The sequence below is a fragment of the Falco biarmicus genome, chromosome 9, assembly GCF_023638135.1.
Source record: "Falco biarmicus isolate bFalBia1 chromosome 9, bFalBia1.pri, whole genome shotgun sequence".
Lineage (NCBI taxonomy): Eukaryota > Metazoa > Chordata > Aves > Falconiformes > Falconidae > Falco > Falco biarmicus.
This window is the reverse complement of record NC_079296.1, coordinates 31,762,509-31,780,340: the sequence shown is the minus strand read 5'-3', so window position 1 is coordinate 31,780,340 and position 17,832 is coordinate 31,762,509. Positions and strand designations below refer to the sequence as shown.

At 36.7% G+C, this 17,832-nt stretch overlaps 1 protein-coding gene across 2 annotated transcripts in view; it reads right to left on the bottom strand.

Moving 5' to 3' along the window:
- The window catches only part of ERCC6 (ERCC excision repair 6, chromatin remodeling factor), a 51,062-nt gene that overhangs the window by 7,418 nt on the left and 25,812 nt on the right, over window positions 1-17,832 (bottom strand). For both annotated transcript variants that reach the window (XM_056351679.1, XM_056351678.1), the window contains 8 exons: window positions 15,766-15,901; window positions 8,869-9,039; window positions 8,237-8,413; window positions 6,806-6,922; window positions 4,147-4,242; window positions 2,089-2,307; window positions 1,216-1,326; window positions 674-793 (listed from right to left, as the gene is read on the bottom strand). In XM_056351679.1, the coding sequence (XP_056207654.1) occupies window positions 674-793; window positions 1,216-1,326; window positions 2,089-2,307; window positions 4,147-4,242; window positions 6,806-6,922; window positions 8,237-8,413; window positions 8,869-9,039; window positions 15,766-15,901 (1,147 nt within the window). The remainder of the gene's footprint in view (window positions 1-673; window positions 794-1,215; window positions 1,327-2,088; window positions 2,308-4,146; window positions 4,243-6,805; window positions 6,923-8,236; window positions 8,414-8,868; window positions 9,040-15,765; window positions 15,902-17,832) is intronic.

The following is a 17,832-nucleotide window of genomic DNA, read 5'->3' as shown; positions in this document are numbered from 1 at the left end:
CTACAAACATCTTGAACCGATCGCTAAAATGAACCACTCTTGGTCAGACTACACAGTTGCAGATGTCAGAGCTATGTAGGATTTCCATAAAAAATAGTTCTTTCCTCTCAAACATGTAAGCCTCATATACTGTTAAGAGATCTGATAAACCACAGTTGCATCACACCATCAGATACAGAACAACTTCTTTAAGGTATTGGCTTAACAGCTTCTAAGGGCGTAGTGACATATCATTATTTAGAGACAAAGCCAATTTAAGCAACGCTTGTTCTCCTTTTCTTAACCAGCACTGCCACCATGAACAGCCATGCTTAATCAAGAAGCTGGCACAGCTGTACTCTCTCTTCAGAAACATCTAGTTTGTTTATTTATTTAAAAAACCCAGGCAGTTTCAACTGTTTGTTTGGCTGCACTCTAAACAGAATATATGAATTGACAATATTGAAGTGGTAAGGTATAACAGCATAAAGAGGATGTGGTGGGAACCACTTAAATTGGTTTTGCCACAAGAGTAATCATAATGTGAACTGCACCCTAAGCGACCATTGCTGGGAGCAGCAACTTAGGGAAGAACAACATAGTGCTTTAATACTATTTGAGGAGATAAATGTCATTCTGTCTTCAGTTTTATTTCAACTTAGCTGGTAAATGGAATGCAATGAGCCAAACTCACCTGTGTGTCTGTACTGGGATTCCAGTCTGGATCATAAATAATAACCCGGTCAGCACCAGTCAAGTTAACTCCAATGCCACCAACACGAGTCGTTAGAAGAAAAATAAATATGGATTTGTCCTATAACACAAGAGAGACTTTACTAAAGCAAGAATTAACAAAGTACAAGATAAAAGAATTCAGGAAACAAAAATTATCAGCATTATTTGCAAAGGTGCAAAGCAAGCCAAGAGAAGCAACGTATTTCCTTGTTTGCCTCTCTTCTGACAAATAAAAGTAGTTTGATCTAAATCCCATTTACTGTTGTCCAATAAAATTTCTATTTTCCCTCTTTTCAACGGCATTTTTCTTAGCAGAAAACCCAACTTCGGTGTGAAATGAGCGATGACTTTTTCACCACCCTCTCACAAAGAAAGTGGGTTCATTTGACTGACCTCCCCAGTCTTGTGTCTCAAACCTGAAGTAGTCTATTTAAAAACAGCCCAAAGAGGAATGAACCATACTCACTAATAGGCATTAGTGTGTGGGATGCAACATCTCACCTCATTATATCTTGTTATAAGGGGCTGTCTGGAAGCTATCGTTGTGGTGCCATCCATCCTGAGGTAGGAATAGTTTCTGCTTCTCACAAAGATTTCAAGTATCTGCAGCATCTGTTGTGATGGAAAAAAATTAATGAAATCCAGACATAAAAGACTGAGCAACTGTCTGATCAAGTCATAAGAATTTCTGGTACTGACTGCAGTGCCAATCAAACAAACAAGGTAACAACCAAAACCAACTGAATCTTAAATGAGCAGAAAATTCATTAACTTATGTAATTGGAGGAAAAGAAGAAAGTAGTTCTTTCACTGCTGAACATGAGTGGAATGTTTCTGCTTGGTTTGAGAAGCCCAGAGCCATGGTCTCAAGACAATGAACTGGGTAAATGCTGCAGCATATGAAAGGAATCCACAGAAGCAAGATAAAATGGTGAATACATAGGGAAAACAAACAAAGATCACTGTCCGTGCTACTGGCCCAAAGCACGCAATTCTGAGGATTAGATGTGCACATGCACTAAACACAGCAAGCACACTGACTACTAATTCTATCCTGAAACCACACAGCAGGGACAATGAATACATCACCACTGCTTCAGCCTGGTATTAACATGGGTACAACTGATATAAACTTTGATGCATCATATTGAATTTGGACAGCGCCACAACACTATCGTTCTTACTGAGCTTTGGAACTGGTCTCCAATTATTCCAAAGACAGTAGTCATTTTGGATTTTTTTTTCCAAAAGATGTTAATTTTCTGAGAATGACACTACAAAAGGTGGCTCTAATTACAAGTGTTGTTGGGACACACAAAGGCACTTTTGTAGTTTTAGTAGCAACTAAAATTAAAAACAATCTGATCATCTTACCTGTCTTGACTGAGTGAAAAACAATACTCTGTGACCTTGCTTGTGCCATATTTTCAGCAAGGATTCTACCACTATCATTTTTCCAGAACGTTTCCAATATCCAAATTGATCTGCTTCCTCCTCTTCAGTATCTTGTACACCCTTACAAATGCAAGGACCACCAGAGAAGAGGTCAGGGTGGTTGCAAATCTTTCTCAAAGCTACTAGTCCTGTGAAAATCTAAAGAATACAGGAGAAAAATACTTTTATTTTCTTGACAAATACTTGTATCTATTTTTCTCAACCACAACCCATATAATCAGCAGTGGATTAATACAGTCATCATCAAGAAGTCTGGTTTTAATAGTGATTTGCTATTTAGAGAAGCCAATGGACACCAGTATTCGTTTCACGGGAAGTTTTCAGAAAAATTAGTACAAGAGAAAGTCAATGGAATTTTATGTTCTTGTGAGCCTATTCTGGTGATGATGTTAAGAGAATTCTACAACGATTTCCACATTAGCAAAAGCAGTCCCTAGCTGTAACTCAAAGTCAAATTTTTCCTACCCAAAAGGAAAAATTACACCAAGCTTGTTACTTGAAATTACCGTGTCCTTCCTGCGAATCCCCACCATGTTAGCAGGTAACTTAAGCCAGACCTTGAGGACAGCAAGTATACCTACCAGAATGCATGGTAACAAAGAACAGATGGAGTAAACATATTTGAAAAATATATGAAGCTGAAAATTGCCACTTTTGATGCCACATTTGAAGGGTTCTGTTCAGTTATTCATTCAATAATATTACAAGTGTTATTTATTCTTCTGATATAATAGGCACTCATAAAAATGAACTAGCTTGAAGCAGCAAATCCCTCAATCTTCTATCACTACAAGTTGGATGAACATACACATAATTTACGGTTTGTTTGTACAATGGGGTTTTTGTTTTTCAGCTGGGATTCACTGCTGTCATCGCAAAACATCTAATAAAAGCACTCACATTTACCATTCAAAACTTTCAAAACTCTAGCAAACATGATAGCCCATTCTGTAACATCTTGTAGAAGTTCCTGCAGATAGGCTTGTACAAGCCCTCTCTTGAAGATCAAGCTACTTAAAATGACTTTCATCGAGATAATTAAAAGGGACAGACAATTGAAAAAACTCGGCCAGTATACCTTCGTGAGATACAGAAAAATAAAAAAGTCAAAACAGTGATAAGGTCAACATCCACTTTGCTATATACATGGCTGTACTGATCATACAACTAGCTGGAGCCATTGGGGGTGAGGGGAGAAGGGATTTCACAGTTCACAAGACAAGGAAATGTGGTAGATCACTTATAATAACTAAGACATATTACTTTTCCTCTTATAAACAATAGATCTGTATCCTGGAGCTAAAAAGGGGAGTGAAAAACGTCCACTGCATGCATACAAAAGTCAAATGGACCAAACACGTGCAATGTAGGAGTCACAGGGAATAGCAGGCTTTTTACACAGGCAACAACAGGCATTTGAAACTGTATTTCAGTTACCACTGTCATCCCAGCCACAGCAATTTCAACACTTAGGTTGTGAGGCTGGAGGCAAAAGATGTTGAAGTGACCAGCAAGACATTAATAAATATGCTTGCTATTTGCTCTGCTGTATGTTAAGACTGTGAAATCATCAGCTGTTGCAACATGAAGTTATCATACCTGAACTGTAGTCTCAGGAGAAATTATTCTTCCTTTGCTTCACTTTTTCCAATTGGTTAAAAGCATGCATAAAGTTACCTACAGCAGGTCATCCACATTTTTGGCTCCCAAGATCCGTAATTTGCTCCCAAGATCACAAACATGTTGCAAAGCCTGTTCCATTCCTATTTTTATCTGGTCATGCCGCTACATATGAATCACTAACTACATATTCCATGAAACATTTCTGAGAAAAAAAAGAGCAGACATCCACAAAAGCAGAACTGAGCTGAGTGTGTGTGCTTCCCTTTCTGCTCAGAATGCAGCTAGAAGAACGCAAAGGTCACTCCATGACTTTATCCATCAAACTACCTGTCATTAACCTTAATTAATGCCAACCTGCATGTCTCCATTGAGAATCTGGTAAACTTCTTTAGAGTTGATGAAATTTTGATAGACTTGACGCTGCTCATCCGTCAAACGGCAGAAGAGGACCTACCAAAACAAACAAATTAACCACTCAAGCCCAACCTGAAACGCCAAATAGAGTGAATTTTGAAGTTTTACAATGTGCTACAATGAAGTTTTAAAGATGTCTGACACACTAAAATGCTGAAAAGATACAGGGCAGAAATTGTTAGAATTAAAAAACCTGAAGAGTTTTTAGAGAATGAATATAATCATGTAGGATGGGTTTCCTGAGTTTTTCTGTGCCCTTTCCCAGTTGTTATTTTTTCCCCTCAAATTGCTTTCATTTTGGAAACTCTGCCATTTTCCAGTTTTAATGATGCAACTATGCAATGTCAGCATTCTCTCAAAGCTATGTTTACAGGAAATACTTCCCATTGTGTCTTTCATATCCCTCACAAGTAGCAAGTTCTTACTACCTCATGGGAAGGTTAGCACATGTAATCTGTTCTGTCATCAGACTTTCAGTGTGAGCATATAATGATTCTTCAGATGGTATGATGGGCTAAAATGGAACAAAATCACTTCCTCACATTCTGCAAGGCACCCAACTATGCTAAGTCAAGTTTATGTAGTGTCCTATGACTGAAAGAACAAAAATCAAATTTGTTTAATCTGTTTATGATCACACTCTTTAGAGCAAGTATCCCAGACTCTAAAAAGTATATAGAAATTCAAAATTTTACTAAAAAGAGATCATTAGACTGCACAGCAGAAACTGAGTATGGCCTACTCATTTATAATGTACTTTTCAGCACTGTCTTACAGACTAGCATGTCTACTTCTCTTTTAGAGGGAGAAGACAGGAAAGAAAACATTGAAGAGAGGACAAGAAAACCTGAAGCACTGAAACCCGAATGGCAGAAGAATCTAATCATTCCTACAAGTGAGTATTTGTAGGAAGTCTGTCATCTACCTAGACTTATGCAAAGCGTCTGAAACTGTCCTGCACAAAATCCTTGTCTCTAAACTGGAGAGACATGGATTTGACAGACAGACTACTCACTGGATAAGGAATTGGCTGGATGGTCACACTCAAAGAGTTGCAGTCAACAGCCCGATGACCAAGTGGAGACCAGTGATAAGTAGTGTTCCTCAGGGGTCGGTATTGGGACCATTGCTATTTGACACCTTTGCTGGTGACATGGACACTGGGATTGAGCACACCCTCAGCAAGTCTGCCAACAACATCAAGCTGTGTGGTGTGGCTGACATGCTGAAGGGAAGGGATGCCATCCAGAGAGACCTTGGCAGGCATGAGAGGTGGGACCATGCAAACCTCATGAAGTTCAACAAGGCCAAGGCCAGGGTCCTGCACATGGGTCGGGGCAATCTCAAGCACAAATACAGGTCGGGTGGAGAATGGATTGAGAGCAGCCCTGAGGATAAGGACTTAGGGGAGCTGGTTGAAGAAAAGCTCATGATGGTCTAGCAATGTGTGCTTGCAGCCCAGAAAGCCAACCGTACCCAAAAGAATGACCAGTAGGTTGAAGGAGGTGATTCTGCTCTTCTGTTCTGCTCTCGTGAGACACCTCCCAGAGTACTGCGTTCAGCTCTAGGGCCTGCAACATGGATCTGTTGGACTGGGTCCAGAGGAGGGCCACGGAAATGATCAGAGGGCTGGAGATGCCCTCCTACGAAGACAGGCTGAGAGAGTTGGAGTTTTTCAGCCTGGAGGAGTCTCCATGGAGACCTTATTGCAGCCTTCTGGCACCTAAAGGGGGGGTACAGGAAACTGAAGAGGGACTTTTTACAAGGGCATGGAGCGACAGGACAAGGGGGAATGGCTTTAAACTGAAAGAGGAAAGATTTACATTAGATATTATAAATAAATTCTTTACTGTGAGGGTGGTGAGACACTGGCACAGGTTGCCCAGAGAAGCTGTGGATGTGCCATCCCTGGAAGTGTTTAAGGCCAGGTGGGATGTAGCTTTGAGCAACCTGGTCTAGTGGAAGGTGCCCCTGCCCATGGCATCGGGGTTGGACCTAGGTGATCTTTAAGGTCATATCCAACACAAACCATTCTATGAAAATATTTTTTAAACAACTGAAATTGTCTTAGAATCAATCTCCTCTACTTTGAATCAACATGCTTCCTAAATAATATCCCACCTCTTTGTAGAGCAAATAATTTTTAGATCAAAGGCTAATATTTTGGAAATTTATTAGAATGTGCAGGCCAGCTAGCCTGCAACATGAACAACTGCCATCAAGTATTTCTTACTATTTGCTGCCCAAATTAACCTTTTAACAGCAGGAAACACATTAAAGTGTCCAAGAGATACAGCACAGGAAACCCGCCACAGACAACTCATTTGTATGCACCTGTGACCTAGGACAGTGTTAAGCAGACCTGACTACACTTCATTATACTTTGTGTTTTGGATGAGTGTACTTGTACAGACTCTGCAAAACTATGACCATTTAATACTTAGAACACAGGTGAAAAGCACATGCAATTTGAAAGCTCTACATCTTTAGTTTAAACAGTATTTAATCTGCTGTTAGCACAAATTATTTCCAAATGTCCATGAAAGACCAGATTTTGTGGAGGGAGAGGGCTCAGATCTAATACTAAAGATAAGCAAACCTGTTCATTTTTATCTGGAAGTGAAAGGCTCATTTTTACATCAGCTTTCATTCTTCGCAGCAAGTAGGGGTTTATGGTGTCCCGTAACACACAGGCACATTTGTATGCAGTTTTAACCTGAAAAATGAAGAAAAAGCAAAAGTTGTGTTTTGGTTCTTGATATTAATTTTATCAACAAGCAAAATTCCATAATTAGTAATAGGAAAATCCTAATAAAATGAGATTGTTTATGATTTATGTGGATGTACAGCTACATATTCAACACAACATGAACTGCAATAAAATTCATGTTAGTAACAATCACATTGAATAAGTAAGCGTTCCTCAGATGCCACTAATTTATCTTTCCTAATTTAGTGGACTTTAAAAGAGACCAGAAATGAAATGTCTTCTAGAAACCAATCCAAGAATTGAGTATAAACTTGCACAGAACCAAAATCCTCATGAAAAATTGCTAATACATATACTGAAGATCAACAAAGAAGCCTGCAGCAATGGTGGTTACTAGACAATAAGTGAAGATTAGTGCTCGCTTGAGACTATTAAAAAAAAAAAAAATCAGTACAAGAAAATCCCCATGATCACAGAAACTAAAGGTCACTCTGGCCTTAAATGGAGCATATGGTTCTATAATGGGTAATGGATGTGTGAGATGGGTATTAACTGTACATAATGGCTAAAAATACCTTCATTTCTCTTAAAGTAAAACAAAGAATATAATAAATTATTGATATGTAAAAAACAAATTGGATGTCCAATTTAGTAAATTAGGAAGCTTTAGACAAGAGAAGTACTTGAAAAGAAAATAAAACTTTAGAAATTATGTGTGCAAAACATTACAAAGAATATTTAAAAGAATACAAGTTTATTAGCATTTATATGAAACTTAGTCTGCAGATTATTATGCAGATAATTTATTTACCAGCTAATTAAAAAAATGTTTAAAGGCATAAATACTGACAACCACAACGACAAAGACTAATAGAAATACTTATTCAAAATAATTTTCCAAAGAATTTGTGCTTTCAAAATTAAGTAGTTTATTTACTTTCAGACTTCCAATACCTATTTCAGCTCTCTGTTGCATAATTTGCCAACGCTTGATATCAAACAGCAAAGTTCTACTTAAATACATCGAAATACAAGATCAGTCACCTCCCACCCCAATTTGCTTTATCTTTATATAAAATACTTCTAATGATTTAAACTTCAGGGCTTTTGACAAGAAAACCTTGTATAAGCTATATCCCTGTATAAATGAAATGGTCTCATTTAGTTGAGCAGTTCTTTTCATACACACAGAGCAGTAAAACACATGTGCCACTCTCTTTTGAGTTAGTTATAACATCCAGTAGTATGTGTATTTAAAAGTGAGTTTAAAAACAACCTAACAGTTTCCTTCAAGCAAGGTGATATTTTTGATGCGTTTACCTGGACAGGAGAGGCATTGGCATATCCTCCCATGGTTATCGGAACAGAAAATTGCTCCATGAATACAGGTAGTGTTCCCAGTTTCCCTGGGAATATAAAGTCAAAGAGGGACCAAAGCTCCTTTAGGTTATTTTGCATAGGGGAGCCAGACAAGATAATTCGATGGGGTGTGCGGAACTATTAATTAAAAACAAAACAAAAAGAAAGTTATTTTCATGGTTCATGGTTTAACCTCCCTCCTGTCTCACAGGATATTCAGTATCACCATCAACTAATTTTCAGTTTAAAATATGTGGCCTCATATTCCTGAAATAAACAGCCTTCTACAATATATTGTCCATGAACTGTTAGCAGAAAATGAATACCAGCAATCTGACACAATTTATCCCTGACAGTAAATTACTAGACAATTTAAATTGTCTGATTTTTTTTCTCTATCATACTTCTGTAACTTTACTGATGTAAACTCAAATATGTTAAGTAAATTAAAAGTCAAATACAGACCATTCTGATTTATGCTTTTATTCTTTATGAATGGTCAAACGTGTATCTTTATGATAAATACAGGCTATTAGATTATGGAACCTCCCCCCAGAGCGCTTAAAGTCTTTCATTTATTTTTTATAAAGTACCTGCTTGCATACAAGTGTAACTGCAGCGTTTGGATTTCGGATTTTGTGACCCTCATCCAGAATCACATAATGCCAGTCATAGCTGTGAATGTTATCCCGCATCAGTCGAATGTATGAATAAGATGTAATTAAAATTCCATGGCATGAAGCAATTTCATGAATTAGTTTCACCTAAAAGCAAAAAGTGCACATTGTCAGTAATAGTGAGACAGAAAACTCAGACCTACTGAACTACAGGTTTGCAGTCCAATATATACAGAAAGTTTTGAAAAAGCACATACATAATTTACTTTGCAAAAAAAAAAAGTATAGGCAAGATTTTAATTATACGATTCTTAGCTCATCTGTAAAAGAATGAAGCACTTGACTACTGAGTTATAACAGATCAGAAATCAACCAGAAGGAAACAGTGTTTTTGTGTGTGGGGTGTTGTTTTTCTTTCTTTCTTTTTAAAGGCAATCTCTGAAAGAACAAACAAATTTGATTAAAATAACTGGTTTCTTCAAGTTCTTCTATATTCACCTCACAAACCTAGCTTTGTGTACTGCATGCAAGATCTAGAATGTTAGAAGAAAATTAAACAAGTGAAAAACTGAAAAACAATCACAAGAATCTATTTGGTTAATCCTAAATTCTGTTCAACATTTCTCATTAATAGGATTAATATATTTAAAATCTTCAAATTTTGTTTTTCTTTTGTAAGCTATATCCTTTCCCCAAGTTTTACTAGCCTTTATAGTTGTAAATGATGTAGGGCAGGGACAGTCGATGTAACACTCCACAGCACTGACAGTATTCAAGACTCATCTTTCTTATATTTATCCCCCACATATAAATCTAGAAGACTTAAAACAGGAGATGATGGGAGGGCTGGCAATTCTGGATGAAACATGCATACCCAATGTAAAAGAAAAAAAAAAAAAAAAAAGTAGAGCCACCAGAGAATTTGCTAAAGGAAAGACAAACCCCTTATTACTGGAAGTGCCTGAAAGAAAAGAAAACAAACCCAACAAAAAAGAAGGGGAAATATCCATCTCAAAGACTCAGATGGTGTTAAAAGTCCATGATCTCTTCCTGTAAAATTTCTTGCTCAGACATACTGCAAGATCCAAAAAGCTCTTCTGCATTTAATTGTTCAAGAATTTCTACTTTCTGATTATCCTCTCCTGAAAAAACCATGACACATTATTTAATGTTGACATTACTATTCTCCAGAAAATATGTAATCTTTAGAACAATTTATGTTACAGACAGGGTACATTTTCTAGGCAGGGGTGGACACCCAAAGCTTAATTTTACCTGGTACACTTACACTGCCCATAGTTTGCAATCATGTCCTAGAGTCTCAGCAATGGCCTATCATAGAGTATTGTAGTCATCTCTACCCAAACACTTAAGACAAATCATCTCGGGCGATTTCAAATTAAAAGCTTGTAAAATATGTAACCTCTCCGAGTTTTTGCAATTAATAGGGTATGTCTGCAATTAGCCTGACTTACAGAATGCTACACTGTTGTCATTAAAAGATGTTTTGTGAAAGTGCTGCTGTTATTATGGAGGCTCAAGAGACCAATCCCTCCTAGAGGGCAAACAGTGGACTAGTAGAAAACAACAGCCATAAATCACATTGTCAGGTAGCAGAGAGAACAGAAGTGAAACACAGGCACATGAAGGCCATTCACTGTAAACATACCACAGCAGAATCCTACTCAGGATTTACTGAACCTGTAATTAATTAAAGTTTCCTTCAAGCTAAATTTTTAATAAACAAGGATTTGTGCTGACAATGAAGAAATACACCACCACAATTTTATCAGCTCACATACAACACTTATTAACTCTCATTTTACTGCGTTGGGTACTTTCTTGGAGGTTGTCTTTGCATTAGCTGCAGCTCTTGGAATAATTGTAAATATTTGAAAATATGATAAGAGATCTAATATTGGATACACACTGTTTTAAGGTTGTGGTATTTCTGAATTTATGTTATTTTATCATATATTCTTTAATACATTAATTCCTGTTTGGTTAGGTTCAGGCACATTTATTCCCCTACCCTACCACCGCCCCAGGAAATACACTTCAGGGAATTATTTCAGGGCATGCACTATTGAACTAAAAAAACCCCAAAACCAAACCAACAAAAAAAAAAAAGATCCTATCAGCTTAAGAGAGACAAATCCTACTAATGCCAAAAGATTACACAACAGTTACCAGCTTTGAAATTCTGAACTCTGGCCTTTAAAGGATGCTAATGAATACAGGAACATGCAAGTAGACTGAGTAATTCTGATCTTGTAGTTCTGTTCACCACAGTATTTGAGGCCTTTACAATTCACGGACAGTATTTTCTCCTAACTTAGAGTGGTAAGTTGGTTGTGTTGCCTTGTCTTCACTGGGACACATATGATGTTACAAAGGCTATAAGTCTTTTGGCAAGCACCACTTCTTAAGGCTAAAACATTTATGATATATTCTTAAGGACACACCTCTAAGCAAATTATTTTTTTTTCCTGTTGGTACCTCACTGTAGCTACAAGTTTGTTTATGAAGTTACAAAAACAGGACAATTTTTTTGACTGATGCTTACAGAAATAAGGTTTATATTTTTTTTGCAAAAAGTAGTCTTCTAAAAAATATTTAAAAGGACCTGAACTCTCCTATAATATTAGGTATTAAAAATGGTCATTTTCTTAAACAGAAATGTGTGTGTGTTAAGACTGAACTGAAAGAACTAGAGCAGTGATAACTACAAAATTCTCTAAACATTCAGATACCTTTAACGCAAGCGTGAACTTACAGAGTATCTAGTGACTTACACAAATGTGTATCACTTCTGCTGAAGAATGCATTTTTGATTCAGGCTTATCACTATCTCTTAAGCAATGATTAAGCCCAGAGATCCATAAATTCAACCTACAAAAGCTCTTCATTATTTCCCTGCCCCCAACAATCTAAATGGCACCATGAAAAGGCTTCAAAAGAACACATTACAATGTTTAATAATGTAAAAGTTGCAATAAAGAGAGCTAAAGCACTTACTACATATTTAACAAGAATGCTACTTCTTCTGGCATGATACTAAGTTTATCTGAGTTTGGTCCTTAACTCAGAAATACATAGGTTTAAACAGAGCTTCCATAGGCAGTCATACCAATAACTGTAACCTCTGAATCTTATTTTCTTTACATGTAGATTGAGTACTCTACTGTGAGGGTGGAAGGTCTAAAATCTTCAGCGTGCAAAGTCACCTTCAAATAGATGGTTCCACATGTGCAAGCATCATGAACTGACAACTGCTTTTGAGGGCTGCATTGTGTGTCCAGCATTTGACCAGAATAAGGCAATGTAAAGTTACAGCATTACAAATGGTATGTAAATACCACCAGAAAGAATTGCTAAGCTCAGTGATACCTGTTCTAAAAATCAAGAAATTAGAAGTTCAGCCTTGATCTTAAAAAATTCAGCCTCCTTCTGTATGAGATATTTTAGTTGCCTCTTAGATGATTTACAAATGCTCATGTGCCATCAGAAGTTTTGAAACAGGACAAGCTCTTTGTACAGAAAGTTTTTTTTCCTATATTTAGACCTTTCTTCCCCTTATCTTCTGTTCTATGCCATAAATAAAACAGTATTTGTAATACATGACATTAGATTTACTACTTCATTTTCTCTTATCCTTAGAGATCTCAGAGCACCTGATATTTACAAGTCACTTTAAGCTACACCAGATTTGAGTGTAAACCATAGCAGGAGGTTAGTAGCATAAGACAGCACCACAGGACATATTTAGCCACAAATACTAAACTGAAAGCTGACTTCATAGGGGAAGACTATTACTTAAATCTGGTTCTTCCTACTGCTTCCAACTTAAGCACATTTATTATTATAGGAGAACCAATGATCTTCTGCGATCACAAATAATAATTAAAGAAACTAAGTTTTGCATTTCATTAAAATGCTTTAAACTAGCTTTGAAGTCTTGGAAACCTATCCAACTTGCTATTGTGTCTTCCTTCCATCATTTAAAATACCAATCTGCCTTCCCTTGTGGCTAGCTGAAGAACTTTAAACTACTAGTCTATTTCAAAGGGGAAACTGGAAGTTTAGACTTCTCTCCCTTTATGCCAAAATTGTCTGCCATTGTTATTTTAGCACAAGAATGAAGTAGTCTCTCTTTCCAAGCATCACATACGCTAAAAACCTACACAATACTATAGCAGCAGAGATATCTAAGCAGGATGTCTCAATGACCTGTCTGAAACAGGCTGACCAGATTTGCAGCAAATCTGGTGCTCACAATTCAGGCTGTTATTTCATTCTATTATTGGGAAAATCCTAAAGTTGCTTGCAAAGAAAATGAAAATGGACTGGCAAGAGAGGATACGCCAATGTAATAACTGGTGAGCCTTTCAGTCACCACATTGCTCAGAAGTCCTTTTGTAATACTGAAGTGTCATTAACCAAAAAGATGCACAAGGTATTGCCTAGTATCAATTTATGATAAAGTAATCGAACAGATGTCTTCCCCACTCTTCACCACCAAGCAAATACTTTTGTTCGTAAGTCTAAAGGAACTGGGAGACAGGATCTTGCATTGATGCTTTGGTACCTTAGAAGCTGCAACAGAAAATACCTATTCATAAAAGCATGTAATTTCACCAGCAGTGAAAGATTTAATGTTTGCTAATATTTCAGGATTTCTGACAATGTCACGGTAATAATTACACAGATCATCTAACCTAAAAGATCAACTTAATTTTTATCAAATGAAACTTCATCTGTTGTCTCTGCTACAAAGCACTGCCTTGCCTTATGGACACCTGTCATTGCTTAACTCTTTTTCCTCCAGACTTCTCCCTCAATAGTTTTAAGATCAGTCTTTATCTGTTCCTTAGAGATCCTTTGTTCTTTCACAGGCCTGTACAGAACAGGATGCAATACTGTGTTTTACCACAAACAGCCTGCTGGCCAGCTACTGTAGGATAATGCATCCCTCAAAATCCATTAAGATCTTCACTGTCTGGTGTCCCATTAGTTTGGGGGACAGTTCTTCCACCAGTCCAGACCATTATAACCTGTTAATCTAGAACCTGAAGTGACCTTTCTCACTCAAAAGCAGGTAACGATGTTCAGTTCCCCAGTCCTGTCTCTCCTGGCAAGCTAGCTGTCCAGCACAAAACTCTTCTCATTTACTTTGTGATAAACCATGATATACTAAACAGAACAGGTGAATCCTGGAATTCTCAGTTTAATTCCAAACAGGTCTGTGCAACACCGGGACTACAGGTGCACAGTGACTTGAGTTTTGGCCATATAAAATTAATATCTATCAAAGATCAAATGTATGTTCTTATGTAGTCTAACCATAATTTTAATTTCCTAACCTTAAATAAGCATAAAGGCAGAATGGTCCCTCGATGAGTATTATAAAGCTAACATATGCAAAATTAGTCTCCTGTAATGCCATAGGTTATCAGAAGATGGAACTGCCATGAGATCAGATCAGCACTAAACATATTCATAGAAAGAATATATATCAAAAAGAAATTCTAGGCAGGATCCATATACTAGGAGAGTATACACGTGTTATTTATGCTAACAACTTAGAAGTAAACTTTTTCTTGCAGGCATAAGAACAACTAGAAAGGGAAAGTTTGGTTGTTAAGTCTTTTGTTTTGTTTACTTCAGTCATAGGCTTTCTCTTCTCTGATTAAGAGGCATCTAGGAAAAAACATGCATGAAGTGAAGACTACATCACCAGTGACAACTGTTTAAAGCTTACTGCTGCATCTCTCAGAAGATGAGACATTAGGGTAGAATTAGAGAACTGAACCTATCTAAAGTGATCATATGGCATCCACATTCCTTGAATTTTAAGTTATTGAGTAGGCATTTGTGGAAGGACAACGAGAAGGCAAAGTCCTGAAAACCTGACTATTCCTGCAGATGGAAAAATTTAAGCCAGTCTGTCAAGTGCATTCATTAACAAATACCCCAAAATAAGCACACATCATTTAATTTAGGAAGACACGTGAGCATGTTGTTGAGGTCAACAAGACTTTTATGGTTTAAAAACATACCGAGTTGATTGAACAACAGGAAACTATTAGCACATTAGAACGTGCTGTTGCTTTTTTGCCATGTACTGTAACTGCATCAATTACCTCAGAATACGTTTAATCAAGTGCAATTAAGTACCATATCATTTTAATGTTATTACAAGAAATTCAATAAATATTTAAAGAGAAATTTAAAAATGCTTTGCTGAATCCTGAAAAATCCATTTAAGTATCTGAAAGATGAGGCCAAGGGAAAACAAAAATTTAAGTTTTCCAATCCAAGGCCTGAAACTTCAGACAAGTCAGGCTTATCAACTTAAGAAATGGAATAAGAACATGCATATTAAGAGACTGGCCAAGAAAATTAAAAGACAGAAAAGGCACTGCTTGAAAGAAAGAAAACCAACAAAGTAACACTCATTAAAGAAAATGAGACTAGGTGATATCATCTGACACACCAATCAACTAAGAGAAATCGCCTGTGCAAGCAAAACATATTAAATATTAGTTCAATGACATACTGATGCATGGAAGTGCAAGGAAAGAATTCACCAGTATCAGAGCAAGAGACCTGTTACTATGTGTAACTTGGTCAGGTAACGCTAGTCTATATCATAATACAAATGTACTCCATGTAATCTCTTTTTTGTCCAGTTTCCTAACAAATCTATACAAGACAGTGAACTTTTGTTCTTCAAAAACCATCAGAGAAAGAGCACAAGCTTGCACAGAAACATTCAGGCAGAGGATTTTTTTTTTTTTTTTTTTGGCTAGCACAAAAGGAAAAAAAAAAAAGAGAAGCTTCTGGAATTACAAAATGGATGTCAATCATTACCTTTTTGTTGGTATACGAGCCAGTTTCATGGAGAACAGCGACTCTAAATGGAGGCCACCACGTATGGAATTCTTTTACCCACTGATGCATCACAGTAGCTGGACAAACAATTATTGTTGGACCCAATCCCTGATACCTATATAAAGTATTCAAGAAAAAAACCCAAACTTTAACATGAAATAAATACCCTTTATTAAGTGACTCATTAAAATACACACATATTAAAATGACACACTTTATAGTTCAAGTGGAATATGAGAGCTATGGAAATTAATTGGCACTTTGGTTTTCTTCGAGTGTTTTTTAAAGGAAAATGAAAGGGGTACTGCTGTAAGAACCTATCCACTGAACAGTTAATGGATGCATCTATCAAGATAAAACACAGAAATAGAAAAGCTCCAAACAATAAGGCATAAGGGAACTTCCTCCTGTGGTAATACAAATCAGGTTTAGGTGACTGCTGTTTCTATAAGAGAGATGAAATCATTAACAAACAACTATTTTATTACTTCTATTAAAAAGAATATGTAGCTGGAGTCTCACAAATGGACTTACACACAGGTGTTCTACTTCATGTTGGTAATGTACTGTACTATTATCACCATAATTTACAGATAAGACAAGGACTCTAAAGCAGCAGAATATATCATCCATGGAAGCTGAGGTCTGAGCTGGGCTTAAACTGTCTCGTAAGTTTCTTATTCATAATCATATGATTGTTTCTGAGAATTACTGAGAATGTTTGAAACAAAGTCTTTCTGTATATTAAGTTCAGAGCTACTCTTAAGGTTAAGAAGCGAAAAATTACTTGCACAACAGCCAAACAAGAAATATTACTATGACAAACAAATAACAACAGTCATATAGGCGATACATTAAGTAGTGGTTACTGGTAGTTTTTTTTCAAATTCATTTGCTCTTTAAAAAACAGAACAAAATGAGTTTGCAAACAGAAGCAATAGCTACAGTTACCACATACTGATCTGTGTCTGGCTGACTCCGTACTATTCAAGTGGTAATACATAAACAATTTAAAAGATCACAGTATACATTCAAGATCACAAGCATACAGCAATAAAGAAGGATTTCCCAGACACCAGCAATACCTTGCTTTAAAAAAACCCCTGTTAATGCCTTCAGAAACTGCTGACATTAAGAAATAATATTTTTTATTAAAAGCTTATACATATGCAGAATAACAACCTGGATGTTTCTTATCTCTTTTATTAGGAAAAAGTATTATATAACAACCTCATATAGTCTAATTAAAAACCTCCCAGCAATCCATGGGGTAGTTAGGAGTTGGAGATGCAGTAACTTCAACTATGTTATGAATCCAAACAACCACTGCTACTGCTCTTAATATCTACAGCAAAAAAGCCAACTTTCCCAGAACGTATTAGATCCTCAATTCTTCAGGGGTAGTAACAAATTACTTCTCTTTATTCCCCTGGTCTGTATCAAACAAGCTCACATCCTGGGTTTACCTGGATTTTTCCCTTCCTTCAGCTTAAACAGAGAGTTCACACTTCCTTTGATCAATTTTCAGAAAAAATCCACACCCCCTCTGCTCTGTTGTGAAACTCCTATAGTGTCTAGTCTGGCTCCAACCACTTTCCACTAGCCAACATTTTATTCTTCTCTTGAGAGCTTTTATTTATTTATATGAGCCATCTAACTTCCAGTCTATGCTGTTTGACAAAACTAAACAAACCATGCACTTCTGCTTGCTACACTTTGGAGGCATCCTTGATTCTCCCAATTGCTGCAACAGATTTGCTCTGCTGCCCATCCAATTTATATTTGTCTTCCTTGAACAAAGGTGACACTAACAACATTCCAAACCAAAGTCTTGCTAGTGTCTTCTACCAGAATGATAATGCCGCCCTGTTCCTATCCCAAATATACGTCATGACATATTCTGTCTCTTTTTCACAGTTGCATCATACTATCATAAGCTATTAAGATGGTCAATATCACATATGATCAATATACTCAAATATCTTTTTTTTCTGTTGCTTCTGGTTTATAAAATTCAATTTCACAGCAATATCCATTATTCGTCCT